General features: G+C 46.8%; 2 protein-coding genes and 1 non-coding gene across 3 annotated transcripts in view; all 3 read left to right on the forward strand.

Annotated features, from left to right (window-relative positions):
* The first annotated feature begins 453 nt into the window (after positions 1–453).
* On the forward strand, positions 454–1,041 carry LOC118663558 (cystatin-B-like). Its single transcript, XM_036323308.1, has one exon. The coding sequence runs from the start codon at positions 481–483 to the stop codon at positions 790–792; it is 312 nt and encodes a 103-aa protein (XP_036179201.1). The 5' UTR covers positions 454–480; the 3' UTR covers positions 793–1,041.
* A 1,090-nt stretch (positions 1,042–2,131) lies between these two features.
* SNTA1 (syntrophin alpha 1) overlaps positions 2,132–15,817 on the forward strand; it is a 28,081-nt gene continuing 14,395 nt past the window's right edge. Inside the window, exons 1-2 of the mRNA XM_036323102.1 lie at positions 2,132–2,570; positions 6,286–6,471. Coding sequence (XP_036178995.1) covers positions 2,261–2,570; positions 6,286–6,471 — 496 coding nt within the window. The 5' untranslated portion in view covers positions 2,132–2,260. The remainder of the gene's footprint in view (positions 2,571–6,285; positions 6,472–15,817) is intronic.
* On the forward strand, positions 5,330–5,454 carry LOC118663869. Its single transcript, XR_004970173.1, has one exon. It is a non-coding gene; the product is annotated as a small nucleolar RNA SNORD22 (small nucleolar RNA).

Genomic DNA, 15,817 nt, shown 5'->3' on the forward strand with positions numbered 1-15,817 from the left:
CGATCAGCCACCTCCCTCATGCCCCCCACCTGGGATCAAGCCTGCAACCCGGGTAGGTGTGCAGATGTGGTGAGATTTTTCTGATAACCATTACGCTTCACTTTATATTTGGCAACTGTCAAGCAGAGTGGGTCAGTCTCCAGGTACTGGTGTCAGAGAGGCATGAGTTTGAATCCCAGCTTTGCTCCCACTCACAAATGTGTGACCTGGGCCAATTAGAGCTTCTCAGTCCAGATTTTTCCTTTTGTATGTTGCGGGTATTCAGAGATACTCTGTGAGGCTACTGTAAAGATGAGATTACACATGAAAAATATTGACTTAGGCCTGGCCAGTAGTGAGCATTCAATAAATGGAAGTGATATTGATTCTATAGAGATTTATAGTTTTCTTTTTTAAAAATTTATCCTGAATCTCACTCGCAGGCCATTGCTCTATGCCGCTGCTCTACCGTGCCTGCTGCTCCGTGCCCACTGCTCCGCCATGAGCGCTACCCGGAGGCTGATTGGAGGGCCCTCCGAAACCCGGCCCGCCACGGCGGAGATCCAGGCCATTGCCGACAAGGTGAAGTCCCAGCTGGAGGAGAAGGAAAACAAGAAGTACCCCACTTTCAAGGCCACGGAGTACAAGAGCCAGGTGGTCGCGGGGATTAACTACTTCATCAAGGTTCAAGTTGAAGATGATGACTTCGTGCACATTCGAGTGTTTGAAAGTCTCCCTCATGAAAACAAGGCCTTGGCCTTGAACAATTATCAGACCAACAAGACCAAGCAGGACGAGCTAGCCTATTTCTAGTTCTGGATTTTGAACTGAACCTTCGCCACGTGGTTCTCTGTCACGTGTTCGCATGCTGGGGTCATAAATGAACAACGTCTCTATGCTGTGCCACTTTCAATGGAGGGGCTGCTCTGCACCAATCTGGTGTCTCTGCTTCTGCCTTTAAAAGCGTGATTTTCCTCCCAATCAGTGATCTTAACTAAATTGCTTTCCAAGAGGGCTGAGGTGATCTCTAAATAAATACATTTTAAAGTTTTTGCAAAAAAAGAATAAAATTATCTTTATTGTTAAAAGTATTATAGATGTGTCCTTTTTCCCCCATTGACCCCCATCCACCCCCACCTTCCCAGGCCTTCACCACACTACTGTCTGTGCCCATGGACTATGCATATATGCAAATACGTTCCCTGGTTAATCTCTCCACACCCACACACCCACACCCCTGCCTTCCCTCAGTCTGGAATTTACAGTTTTCAACACGTCTTCACATAGATTTAATCCTGACACATCCCTGTGAAATAGACATTATTATGACTCCATTTCACAGATGAGGAAATTGAGGCTTAGAGAACTGAAGTGATGAGACCAAGGTTGACATGGAACTAACAATGTCTGAGCAGGGATCCTAAACCAGGTCTCCAGACGTCCAGACTCAGAGCCCCACCTCCCAGTCCTCTTCCCTCACACCGGGAGTAGTTTTGGATTCTTATCCAGACAGGTCTCTCAGTGTGGGACTTCAGGCTTTTCTGTATTCGACTGTGAACAGAACAGGGAATTAATCTTCTGAACTCCCGTGGAAGTGGGGGACTGTATCCTCCCTGAACCTTAAACGGAACCAGCCATGCTCTCATCCCAGCAGGCGTGGCCGCCATAAGACACGCCCACACCAAGACACGCCCACAGACAAAAGCTCCAGACCCGGCGTGGGAAACCCGTTCCTTCCAAATCTCCCCTAGCAACCAAGCTCGCGGCTCGGTTCCTAGCTGGTAAACTCAAGCCCTGACCCTGGCGTCCAGTGCTCTACAAACGTAGCCCTGCTACAGGATTCCAAAGCCTTGCACCGGGGTTCCTGGGTCTTTTTCTTGTCTCTACGTGCGTGAGCCATGGCCCCGGACCCCGATGACCGTACCCAGCACAGTGTCTCCCCCACAGGATCCTAGGGCTCCGCTCCCAACACGAAGGCCCACCCCCGTGAGGCCCCGCCAAGCTCTCACACTTCACCGGCTCCACGCCACGATGCCCTTTTAATCCCACTCTCCAAGTGGTCCCACACTTTACAGTCTTCGGATCCTGGGCCCCGCCCCCGCCCCGCCCCACCGCTAGCCACACCCAGATAGCCCCGCCCCCAGAGGCTCCACCCCCAGCGGTCCTGGGCTGGGTGGCGGCTGGCCCAGCCGGGCCCCCGCTGCCCTCTGCCCTGGGCGCTCGGCTGGAGCTGGCAGGGGACTGCGGGGCAGGGCGAACGCGGCGGCCCGGGGGCTCGAAGATGGCGTCCGGCAGGCGCGCCCCGCGCACCGGGCTGCTGGACCTGCGCACCGGGGCGGGCTCGGGGGCAGGCGGCGAGCGGTGGCAGAGGGTGCTGCTTAGTCTGGCGGAGGACGCGCTGACCGTGAGCCCCGCCGACGGCGAGCCCGGCACGGAGCCCGGCGCCCCGCGGGAGCCGGAGCCCGCGCAGCTCAACGGCGCAGCGGAGCCGGGCGCGGCGCCCCCGCAGCTTCCCGAGGCGCTGCTGCTCCAGCGGCGCCGTGTGACTGTGCGCAAGGCCGATGCCGGCGGGCTGGGCATCAGCATCAAAGGTGGGCGAGGAGGCACCGAGGGCGTAGGGGTCTTGGGGGCTGGCAGCGCACCGAGGACATGGAGTTGGAGGGCTCCTGTCTGGGGGTAAGAGGGTTCGAGAGGACAGAGGGAACCGGAGCACCAAGGTCGTCGGAGAGGGTTTCAAGAGTCCGGTGTCTCAGTCGAAAGGCACAGGTGTGGAGGGGGTTGGGGACGCACCAAGGACACGTGGGTGGGGAGTTGTGTGTGGAGGCATAGAGATCTGAGAGCAGTTACAATTCAGGGGTTGCTTGGACATCAAGGACAAGATGGGCCCGAGGAAAGCAGAGGATGGAGAAAAGGGATTGGGGCCTGGGACTGGGAGGTTACTAGGGCCCGGAGGGGGAAGTCCCTGAGACACCAACAAGGTGGGAGCTGTGGGTAAGACCTGGAGTTCAAAGTATAGGGGTCAATTGGACACACCTGCTGGGCTCACAGACAGGGGGCAGGAAAAGACACAGAAATCTGAGAACCTAGTAAGGCTGTGAACCTAGGCAAAGAGGTGGGTTTGAGTTTCCTGATCTTACTGTCTCCTTGCACAGGACTGAGCGGGGTGGACATAGAGTTGTTACTCCTCTCTGGGAGCTCTCAGATCCCAATATTTATAAGTTTTTGTAAAAAAAATATTTTTATTGATTTCATAGAGCAAGGAAGGGAGAGAGAGAGAGAGAGAAGAGAGAGAGAGAGAAACATCACTGATGAGAGAGAATCATTGATCAGCTGCCTCCTGCATGCCCCACACTGGGGAATGACCCACAACCCGGGCATGTGCCCTGACTGGGAATTGAACCTTGAACTGATTCATAGCTGGACACTCAACCACTTAGCCACACCGGCTGTGCCTGACAGCTTTTTTTAGGGTGCAAGCAGACTGTTTTTGAGTCCAGGATCAACTGTGTGAACTCATATCACTTCCCATCTTTGAACCCCCCGTTTCCTCAACTATATAGTGAGGCTAATAATATAGTTGTGATTTTCTATGAGCACAGGAATCTAAAGCATTCACCCTGACAGCACACAGTAGGTGCCTGGTTAATTATTGCTGTTAGATGAGAGGGAAAATGGAGGCCAGGAGAGATTCCCAAAGCAACAAAAAGTAGTGCTTAAAATCTCTGCACACCCCCAGATGTTGGGTTCACAGTTCCTACCACAATTATTTTTCAGGGTCTCAGGCCAACCCTGCTATCATTCTGGATATGCTTTGTTCCTGTGCTTCCAGACCCTTTGGCCTGGGTGAGAGGGTGGGGATGGTGGTGCTAAGTGCTACAGTACTGTAGGCTCATGTCCACTTCATCCTGGCAATAAGTGGTAAAAGGTAGGGAGCATAAATCAATATTTTGCAGATAAGAAACTGAGATTCAGAAAAGAAACAATTTCCCCAGGATTCCACAGTCAATGAGTGGCAGAGCTGGGATTTGAACCTTAATTATCAGGCCACTAGATAGTGCCAGGGGAGCTGGTTCTTTCCCATGGAAGGGCAAATCCCCATGTAGTGAACCAAAAGGGTCTAAAAGAGGAAAATGAGAATCCAGGGAGTGAGCACCCATCTTAGCCCCAAACTCTAGCATGGGGTAAAAAAAGATCAATCCAGAAATTGTACACTTAATGTGTCAAAGCAGGAAGGAACTTAGAGTTCATATAAAGTTACACTTTGTAGATAGACAAACAGACTAGGAGAGAAGCAGGGACTTTCCAAGGTCACATAAAGTTACACCCTAGCGCCATACTTCCAGGTGATAGTGAAGGTACTTTTAGGAGGCATCAGGGGAAGTGCCAGCTCCATTTAATTCTTCATGTATGTAGATTGCATTCCTGTTGCCATGATGACCTGCCCTCTAGGGTCCAGTCCAGCCCAAGCAGCCAGGAATGATCATAGTTCCACATTGAACTGAAGTTCCCAGTTCCAGGCCAAGCAGGGCAGATATAAATAGAAACCTTTTCCTTTCCTTGGCCTCAAGCTCTGTGCAGAACAAGAAGCAAACGGTTAGGTCTACATGGGGATTAGGAGACTTCCAATTCTACAGCTGCCACACATTTGTTTTGTGATCTTGGGATAATGACCACCCCTCTCTATGCCACTAGTTCATCTTCAGTATTTCAGGGATGGACCAGTGGTGTGATGCCTGAGGGTCCTACTTGCAGTCTGCCATAGAGTTAACAGTATTGGTTCTGAAGCTAGGAGACCTATGTTCAAATATATACTGGCTTTGCCACTTACTAACTGGACAACGGTGGGTAACGGGCTTCTCTTCACACTTCAATTTTCCTCATTGGAAACTGAACATGTCTGTGTGATTGAGGTGTTGTGCAGATGCAATGAAACACCATTGACAATATTTAGCTCTTTGGCACTTGGAACTAACAGTAACTATTATCACTATTTTTTATTTTATTTTAAAAGGACATTCAAGAATTTAGCAACAAAGCAATTCAGTAAAAGGTATTAGCTATTTACTTATTTATCTAGGCTTTTGAAATCTCTAGATTTTAAGGTCTAGGTCTATACACTGGATTGCAAAATTTGGAGCCATGGCAATAGCTAATCCCATCATAATGCCAGATTAGGGGGTATCATTGGGTTTCCCTCACTGTGGGAAAATTGCTTAAAACCCAAAATATGTATTTAAGGGAAAATTACTGAAGCCCCTTGTAAATTACTCAAACACTGGTGAATACCCAAAGCATTGGACCAAAAGATCCAGTGACCAAACTATAACATTATGAATTTAGAAAATGACTGTCTCAGTGAGGAAACATTCGCATGTCTTAACTCCTGTCCTAGTCCCAGAGCCTGTCGAGGTGAACCTACTGGGGCTGGCTGGGGAGAAGAGGAAAGTTTGTTCCAGAAGGAACTGTCTAAGGCAGCGGTTCTCAACCTGTGGGTCGCGACCCTTTTGGCGGTCGAACGACCCTTTCACAGGGGTCGCCTAAGACCATCCTGCATATCAGATATTTACATTACAGTTCATCACGGTAGCAACATTACAGTTACGAAGTAGCAACGAAAATAATTTTATGGTTGGGTCACAACATGAGGAACTGTATTTAAAGGGCCAGAAGGTTGAGAACCACTGGTCTAAGGGGTCATAGGATTTCTAATCATGGAAAAGAAAAGAATAAATCACTTGTTGAAAGACTGCATATTTTTTCCAGGTCTAAAGAAAGAACAAAGCATGTATAATGGAATCCAACTCTTGGAAGACAGCAAAAAAGGAATTTTCAAAGAATTTATTGTATAATCTAGCTGCTCAAATTTGCATACAATCATTTCAGTCTTTATAAACAAAATGTTTTTTAACCTTCAAAAATGACATTATTATTTTATTTATTTATTTATTTATTTATTTATTTATCTATTTATTATCTTAAGTTTTACCTATGTCTCCTTTTCCCCCAATTGACCCCCCCACCCCCATCCAACCATTCCCACCCTGGGCAAGTCCCTACCGCCCCAGTGTCTGTGTCCATTGGTTATGCTAATATACATGCATACAAGTCCTTTGGTTGACTTATTAGTATTATTAATGTCCCAAACGTCTAAGATTCTTTGCTGAAATTCTCTTTACCCTCCTATCTCCCCTTTCCCAGCACTGGGCTGGACACTGCGGGAGGCCTTCAAAAATAATTTTGCCTCCATGTGACACCTAAGCATTGGAGTGTCTGCCTCAATTTCATCCTCTTTCTGTGCCTGTGCAGGGGGCCGGGAGAACAAGATGCCTATTCTCATTTCCAAGATCTTCAAAGGCTTGGCAGCTGACCAGACAGAGGCCCTCTTTGTTGGGGATGCCATCCTGTCTGTGAATGGGGAAGACCTTTCCTCTGCCACTCATGACGAGGCGGTGCAGGTTCTGAAGAAGACAGGCAAAGAAGTGGTATTGGAGGGTAAGCACTGGGGAACCCAGGGTGTTTAGCTCGTCCCTACCTCCTCCAGGCCTCAAGCAGTGGGGTCTGGGAGGTGGGCAGGATTGAAAACAGAAACAGAACTTGGTGACCTGCCTTGAGACTGCATGGGGAGGTGGGAGAGCCGGCGCAGAGCCAGGCAGACCTGGTTTTCATTTCCTCTGCCCCGCTCCCTATCTCTGTGGCCTTGGGTAAGTCCCTGCACTGTAGTTTCCTCATCTGTAAGTCAGGTCTGTAATTTTTGCCTTGCTGGGTTGTGTGAACAGAACAAAAGGTCCATGGCAGGATTTGTCACTCAATGAATGACTCTGGGGAAGAGAGAAGGGACTGGAGATGAAACTGCTAAGACTCTTCCCTGAGGAACCAGGAGAGCTCTGAAGTTCCAGTTCTTCCAGCACTCAGGGGCCCTAAGACCCTGACACCCATTCTCATTTGGGAGAAGACTTGGCCTTTATGTGCAGAATGTCAAATGAACAAGGATCAGAGAGGAGGTGTTTTTTTGTTTTGTTTGTTTTGTGGGTGGTTCCCCTCCACTATCCCCTCACTGTGTGGTCTTGGATCAGACCTTTGCCTTCTCTAAGCCTCCGTTTCCCCATTGGTTGTTATAGGCCTCTTGCTGTGGTTGTTGCGTATCTGCCTTTTGCCATCTCTCTCAAGAGATTTCTGCTTTGCTCAGCCCTTTCCTTCAACTTCAGCCTGCAATTTCCGGAAGTTGTGGGGGCCTGAGGAATGTGTCTGGCTCATGGCCCAGAACAGGCACAGGGAGGTGGCGGGGGCTGATGGAAAAGGCCATGCTGAGCTGAGCCCCAGGCCCAGATCCTGACAGGTTGCCTTTGTTTCCCCAAATGGGTCTCTAAGAGGCCACAGAAATAAACAGGCTTTGGGTCTCTGGGTGATCTTTGGCATTCTTGTTCTCTCTCAGTTCTTGTTTTTAATATTTTTAAGTGATATTTTATTTTATTTTATTTTATTTTTTTTTAGAGAGAGGAAAAGAAAAGAGGGAGAGGGAGATAGAAACATTGCTGTGAGAGAGAAACATCAATCAGCTGCCTCTTGCTCTCGCCCAGACCTGGGATTGAACCTGCAACCTGGGTATGTGCCCTTACCGGAATCGAACCTGCCACCTTTTGGTGCATTGGACGATGCGCCAACCAACCAGGGCTCTCAGTTTTCTTTTACTTTTACATTTTAGGTGTATCTATTTGAATGCTACTGGTGCAGTTTTTATTTTTTGGTGCACTTTTAACATATACAGTGTGTGTATTTATTTATTTATTTATTTATTTATTTATTTATTTATTTATTTATTTACTTATTTATTTACTTATTTATTTATTTATTTATTTATTTATTTAGAGAGTAAGTTTAGTGAAGCTGGGGACCGTGAAACAAGGAAGAGCCTAGGATAGAAGAAGCAACAGGAGAGAGACCAGTGGGGCTGCTTTGGTTCTCTAGGAACATTATGGGAAAGAAGTGAGCCAAGGCGGGGCAGCTGTCAGCTCACTAGAGAGTCAGAGAAAAGGGGGCCTTGGGGACAGGTTCTGGGAGTTACAGCCCATTGCTCCCCTGGTTGCAGGTCTGTGAGGACCCTTAGAGTTTAGGACAGGGATGGGCAAACTTTTTGACGCGAGGGCTACAATGGGTTCTTAAACTGGACCGGAGGGCCGGAACAAAAGCATGGATGGAGTGTTTGTGTGAGCTAATATAAATTCAAAGTAAACATCATTACATAAAAGGGTACGGTCTTTTTTTTTTTTTTTTTTTTTGAGTTTTATTCATTTCAAACGGCCGGATCCGGCCAGCAGGCCCGTAGTTTGCCCAAGGCTGGTTTAGGAGATGCATGCCTGCAGGGGAAGAAGAGGGGGAAGGGAAAGGCGCGGGAGTGCTCCCGGAGGGAGAGAGAGCGCCTACAGTGTATATTTTTAAAAAGCTGACGCTGCAGTGTTGGTCCCTAAAAGCATAAGTACACCAATCATATTTTAACAGCAAAGTTACATTAATGATATGGCTATAAGATACTTTTTCTCCCAGATGTCTTGTTACTTTGATATTTGTAGCCATTAATGCAATTTGAAACAGTTGAAATTTATCAAATTGTCATATTTTGGCTGACTTGAAAAGCTCTTTTAGTTTTTGCTGTTTGAAAGTCTAGCCTATAGGTGGGAAAATTTCTACTATAGACACATTTTTAATCCACATGGAGGTCCCCCTCAGCCCCTCACCTTTAGGTTGAGAATGTTTCTATTTGGGTTCTGAGTGTGGATCATTTTGAGAAGGTAGCATCTCTGAGTGTTAGATAGTTGAAGCATCTCCTGGTTTAGGAGCTAATATCCAAACCTTCCATCTAACTCATTAACTCTATTCCTTCCTCACTAAGTCAAGAAACATTTGCAGAGACCTACTGTGTACCTGGTGTGCAGAGCATTGAGTTAGAAGCTGAGCTAGACGCAGGCCTCTCTTGAAGGAGCTCACCATCTGGTAGGAGAGATAAAACATAAACACTGTCTCTTCTACACAAACTATTTAAAAATCAGTTTCTAAACTCCTGTCTACTTTGTGGCGAATCTCTGGCCTTGGAAAGACCTTTGCTTCTCTGGGCCTCAGTTTCCATATTGGCTAAGGTTAGATTAGATCAGAGATAACCAATAGCTTTCATTTTGAATGTCACCTTCTCTGGTGGTCAAGCCATACTGGCCTGGCAAGCTTGGCCTCTCTGTTGCCCAAGATAGGATTTGGCACATAGTAGGCACTTTATTAATGTTAGTAACTCCCCTCCTGTTTCACTGCATTTATATAGAATTGATATTATTTCCTCCTTAAATGTTTAGTAGCATTCTCCAGGGAAGCCACTTTTATAGAAATGTTTTTAACTCTGATTTTAATGTTGTTAATAGGGTAAGTTAGAGGATCTATTTTTTTCCTTGAATGAACGTTGGTAGTTTTTGTCTTTCAAGGAATTTGTCCTTTTCATACAAGGTGTCAGACTTATCGACATAAAGTCATTTATTATTTCTGCCTTTTAGATGAGAGCCCTCTTTTGCTTTCTCTTTTTCTCCCCTCCCTTTATGCTGCTCTACTCAGTGGTTTTGAGGGCACTTCTCAGTCTTATGGGGGAGAGAGCTGAGCAAATCTACCAGGTCACCAACATGTCACACATGCTGAGATAGGGTCTGCCCAGGGATTGGAGGAGGAAGTGGTTTCTTCTCTCTGGGTTGTCAGGAAAGACTTCCTGGAGAAGGGGTTGCTGCCACTTTATGAACAATAAGCAGAGGTGAGTACGGGGTGGAGGAAGGCATTCCAGGCAGGGGAACTGTGTGAGCAAAACCATAGAGGGGTAAAGTGACTTGACTTTAATAATTCAGCTTTATCTGAGCCTATGGTGTGAGGAAGGAAGTGGAAAAAAAAGAGGAGGCTAACCGGATTGACAGATTCTGCAGAGCCAGACAAAAGGAGCTGGACTTTCTCTGGAGAGAAAGGAGGAGCCATTACAAGGTGCTCGGCAGGGCTCACATGGCCAGCTCTGAGCTTTAGCAGCATCACTCTGGTTAGGAGGGAGGCACAAATAGATGCTCAATGGCAACGCGGAGGCGAGGCCATGAACAGGAGGGAGAAGGTGATGGGGCCATGAACAGGAGGGAGAGGGTGGTGGTTTGATTTAAGCAGGCTTGCGTAAGAAGAGTTTGGAGGTTGTGGCCTTCTTTGTTAATTTCCCCCTGGCTTTTTCTTAGTTGAAGTTTCTTTTGAGTTGCTTTCCTGGCCCAGCAAACTTACAGAAGGAGGTCATTTCAACCAAGGCAGTAAAGGGGTGGGAGTGGGCACTGGGGTCAAGAATCTTTGAGTTGCATGGATGATCTGAGAAGCTTGGAGGAGGTGAGGGAGCTAAGATGCTGGGTTGTGGCTGGTCCTTGAGATTTGGAGGAGTCTATGTGAAGGTAAGAACTGGGCAGTGGCCTGAGTCTGGAGCCAGTGCTCTTGAGAGCCTCTCTGGGCCTAGGTTCTCTGCTAGAACCCAGTCACTGGTCACATTGTTCAGAACTTCCCTGCCCCTATCTCACTCATAAGCTATCTCCAAGGGGCCATGGAAAGGGAGAGGGAGAGAGAGATAGAAACATCAATGATGAGAGAGAATCATTGATCTGCTGCCTCCTACATGCCCACAATGGGGATCAAGCCCGCAACCTGGTCATGTGCCCTGACCTTGACTTTCTGGTTCATAGGTTGATGCTCAACCACTGAGCCACACCGGCCGGGTAGGTGGCCTATCCTTTGGATGAGAACTTGGCAGGGCGGCTGGGCATCTTTCCTGAGGCCTGGGTCTTGGTAGGTACAGAGCTTCCTGAGAATGTCCTAGAAGGACAGATGTTACTGACAAACTCTAGGTGCCAGCCAGAGCCCTACTTCTTTGGCCTAAGTCAGGGGCTCATCTGAGCATAGCAACCCTAGTCTACCTTCTGTACCTTTTCCTCTGCGAGGTCAGGGGTTTACACAAATGTCTTGAGCCTGCTCTCAGTCACAGGGGTGTGTTTGTGACCAGTCTGGGCCCAAGCTGGCAGCCAACATACCTTTGCCTGCTACTTAGAGAGACCCATTGTGTGCACAGACCTGGAGCCAGGGCCAGCCTGGGCCCTTGGAGACCAAGCCTGTGGGAAAAGGGGAACAGCCAAATGCCTCCCCTCCCTCCACCTCCAGTGTGGCTGGCAAGACAGAGTCAACAGTGAGCCTGTGATGCATTAAAATATAATACTAGCCCTAGCCGGCTTGGCTCAGTGGATAGAGCGTCAGCCTGGGGACTGAAGGGTCCCAGGTTCGATCCCGGTCAAGGGCACATGCCTGGGTTGCGGGCTCGATCCCCAGTAGAGGGCGTGCAGGAGGCGGCCGATCAAGGATTCTCTCTCATCATTGATGTTTCTATCTCTCTCTCCTCTCCCTTCCTCTCAGAAATCAATAAAGAAATATATTAAAAAATGTATATATAATACTAACGGACAGTGCAAATTAATGAAGTCAATTTTGGTACTTTGTACAAAGGGAAAGTACATTCCACATAAAGATCAGGCTTTTAAAAGATACAGGAATAGCCCTAGCCGGTTCGGCTCAGTGGATAGAGCGTTGGCCTGTGGACTGAAGGGTCCCGGGTTCAATTCTGATCAAGGGCATATGCCCGGGTTGCGGGCTCCATCCCCAGTAGGGGGCGTGCAGGAGGCAACCAATCAATGATTTGTTCTCATCAGTGATGTTTCTATCTTTCTCTCCCTCTCCCTTCCTCTCTGAAATCAATAAAAATATATTTTTAAAAAAGAATCACTTAAAAACAAATTAAAGTCACAGGAATAGGGTAACATGTATATAAAAGGCACATGCCGTAATAGGAATTTCTATCATCCCTGTTACAGGCAAAGTCACCAAAGTTTGTTGAGAATAAATAACTTCCTTCAAGTCATCCAACCAGTAAATTGGCAGACTCAGAATTGAAACCAAGGTCAGTTTGGTTGCAGAGGCCACCATTGCCTCAGCCTTGAATAATACCTACCTGTATAGTTATTTGCAAGATTAAAAAATAATAGATGTAAAGTGTGTGTAACATGCTGAGGCCAGTGCCCAGAGTACATACTTATTCATTTTATTTGCTGTTTATAAGGATGAGACAATGCGCGTGAAGTGCATAGCACGATGTCTTCCACGTGGTAAGCATTCAATAAAAGTCAGCCTTTATTATCATCACATCAGCATCAGCAGATTATTGTTTTCTCCAGTAAACTCTGAGTCCTTTGAGGGCAGGAATCATGTGTAGTTTGTCTCAGAGCCCCCGGCCTGGCACTGGGCCCAGCACACATTAGATCTTGGTGAGTGTTTAGGGAATGATTACTAGGTACATCTCTGACCTTTTCTACCTTATCTTTAACCTTGTCGATTGCAGTTTACTTTCCTAAATGTTTAAGGTGAGGCTCAAGACTCAAGCTGGGCTTGATTGACTCCTGAGAATTTCTTTTCTTTCCTTTCTATTGAATTTATTGGGGTGACACTGGTTAACTGAGAATTTCTGTGATGAGTTCTTCTAACTCCACGTCTAGGCCCCTGCCAACTTCTCCCCTGGGAGATGGACACGCCAGGTGTCCTGACTGAATTTGGCTCAGTGCATCACCACCATCAAAAGTGGGATGTTATTAATGGTTGCAGCTGATTTGAGGTCACCCTAGTTGGCTTAGCCAAGTGATGCCATGCTCCTGAGGTGCCTGTGGGACTCTTGTCCTGGGAACAGAGTTGAGAATGTAGCTCCTATTCAGTCCTCCCATGGCCACAAAGACTTGTTGTTCTAATCATTGTTTTCAAGGGAACATTATTTGGCTACACACACACCACACACACCATAAACCGTACCACACCCACACAGTTTTAGGCCATGTGACTCCCCACAGACAAAATTTGGCTTAATGCAGCCCTGGCCTGTTCTCTGGATCTTGATTAAAATTCCTGTGGGGCTCTGGAGGGGGGTTCTGGCTTTGATTAGCTGTGTGAGTCTGGCTGCTGATGGTGGTAGAGGAAATAATAATGATAATGATGTAGTGTCTGCTGTTCATGGGATACCCACAACAGTGGTTCTCAACCAGTGGGTCGCGACCCCTTTGGGGGTCGAACGACCCTTTCACAGGGGTTGCCTAAATACATCCTGCATATCAGATATTTACATTACGATTCATAACAGTAGCAACGTTACAGTTATGAAGTAGCAACGAAAATAATTTTATGGTTGGGGGTTCACCACAACATGAGGGACTGTATTAAAGGGTCGTGGCATTAGGAAGGTTGAGAACCACTGACCTATAGTGTGCTAGACACTGTGCTAAGTGTCTTCCATATGTTATCTCTGTGAATTAGGTACATTATTTATTCCATTGTGCAGGTGAGAACAATGAAACTCAGAGAAGTGAAGCTACTTGCCCAAGGTCACACAGTAGCAGAGATAGAATTTGAGCTCAGATCTGTCAGATGCAAGAACCCGTGTTCTTAAATATTTATACAGCACTGCAAGTCATTAACCCCCGAGAGACTCAGCTTATTCAATTTATTCAACTGTTAAATAAGGACATAGATCCATTTCTTGAAATGGTGCGATTAGATGAAGATGTGTTTGTGAGAGTTAAGGTTGGTGTTTGGTATATAGTAGGCGCTCAATAAGTACTTCTTTTTAAGATCCTAGAACTCTTTGCTTCTGGAAGGGTTGATGAGGGTCTCATCCCCAAATCCTGGCTTAGATTATTTTGAATGTGGTGTTATATACATATTTTTGTTTTTTGGGTTTTTTTGTTAATCCTCACTTGAGGATATTTTCCCATTGATTTTTAGAGTGGAAAGGAGGTGGAGAGACAGAGAGAGAGAAACATCAATGTGAGAGAGACACATGGATTGGTTGCCTCTCGTGCTCACCTGACTAGGGCCTGGGATCGAGACCACAACCGAGCTATGTGCCCTTTACCAGAATCGAACCCGGGATCCTTCAGTCCACTGGCTGACATTCTATCCACTGAGCGAAACCAGCTAGGGCTATACATATATTTTAAAAAGTAGATTTTCAAAAAAATATAGAAAGTAATATATGCCTATTAAAAACCCAGGAGAATGAGTGTAAAGCAATTGTCTTTTCATAGAGATAACTGCAGTTGATATTTTCGCATTCTTCCAGAAAATTTCCACATTTGTTTTTATCATTTAACAAGTTGAGGACATATTTCCAACTCAGTACATGTAACTCTGTTTCGTTCTTTTTTTGTTTGTTTTTAAGAAGTTCTAGGAAACTAGAATTTCAGTGTTTCGTACTTGTATTTTTTCAAATATGTTTTTATTGATTTCAGAGAGGAAGGGAGAAGGAGAGAGAGATGGGAACATCAGTGATGAGAGAGAATCATTGATCGGCTGCCTCTTGCATGCCTTCTACTGGGGATTGAGCCCGAAACCTGGGCATGTGCCCTTGACCAGAATTGAACCTGGGACCCTTCAGTCAGCCGTTTGGTCGATTTGCATATTAGGGCTAACTAGTTAGGGCTCTGTTTCATTCTTTATAATGATTGCACAATATCATCCTATATAATAAAACCCTAATATGCAAATCGACCAAATGGCTGAACGACTGGCAGACAACAGATTCCTATGATGCGCACTGCCCCCTGAGAAGGAGGCAACCAGCGGCAGTGATGGGGGGGCAGGGCTGGTCAGCGAGCGCCTTACCTGTTGCCTCCTGCAAATCAGTAGTTGGATATCCCCTGAGGGCACAGGCGGGGCTGAGGGACCCGCCCCCCCACCCCCGCTCCCCTGCATGAATTTTGTGCACTGAGCCTCTAGTATTATTGATATTTGTACATTGATTTAACCAATATTTACTGAGTCCTGTCTGTGTTCCATGACTAGATGTAGGCACTGGTGATATAGCCAAGAATAAAACTGAATTAGGAGCCCTGGCTGGAGCTCAGTTGGTTGGGCATCGTTCTGTGCACCGATAGGTTGTCGATTTGATTCCTGGTCAGGGCACATGACAGGGTTGCGGGCTTGGTACAAGAGGCAGCTTATCGATGTTTTGCTTTCACATTGATGTTTCTCTCCCTCTCCCTTCCTCTCTCTCTAAAACTAAATTAAAAAATATAAAGTTAAAAAAAAAAGACTGAGTCAGAAAGCTCATATCTTATATTTAGCAGCCTCTACCCATGGACATTCAAGTTGTCACTAGTCTCTTGGACCAAAGACAATGGTGCTGTGACCCCTCTGTGCACTTATGAGCATTTATCTGAAGCAGGGCTCCTGCAAAGGATATTATTAGATCAAAGCTTTCACATGCCTTTAGGATCTTGGTAGATGGTGCCCCTTATGCTGCATAAGGGTGTGGTGAGGTGAGATTCTTTGGCTCAGAGTGTGGCAACCTAGGCTCTGTTGTTCAGTCCTGCTTCAGGGCCTGCCAGGGGCTGGGGACTATTTATAGTCCAGCCTTGCTAGACCAGCAGGACTTTAAAGGTCAGCCCTTCCAGAGCCTGTTGGAATCTCATGTCCACTCCATACCATTCTGGGTGGGAATGTGGGCAGCCCTGACTTGAATCTTTATAGTGCCTTACTCAGAGAGCTGGTGTATCAAGTGCCCATTATTTAGGCAGAGAAACTCAGGCTCAGAGAGACCTTGAGACTTGCCAAGACCAGAGAGCAAGTGACAGGGCCTGGATTAAAATCTTTGTCTGTCTGTAACCACATTGTGAGCTCATCCCCTTATACTGTTACACTAAGAACAGCAGCAGAAAGAATAACTATATTACTTATTGAAGATCTACTCCATGCCAGGCGGGGCGAA

The sequence above is a fragment of the Myotis myotis genome, unplaced genomic scaffold (assembly GCF_014108235.1).
Source record: "Myotis myotis isolate mMyoMyo1 unplaced genomic scaffold, mMyoMyo1.p scaffold_m19_p_9, whole genome shotgun sequence".
Taxonomy (NCBI): domain Eukaryota; kingdom Metazoa; phylum Chordata; class Mammalia; order Chiroptera; family Vespertilionidae; genus Myotis; species Myotis myotis.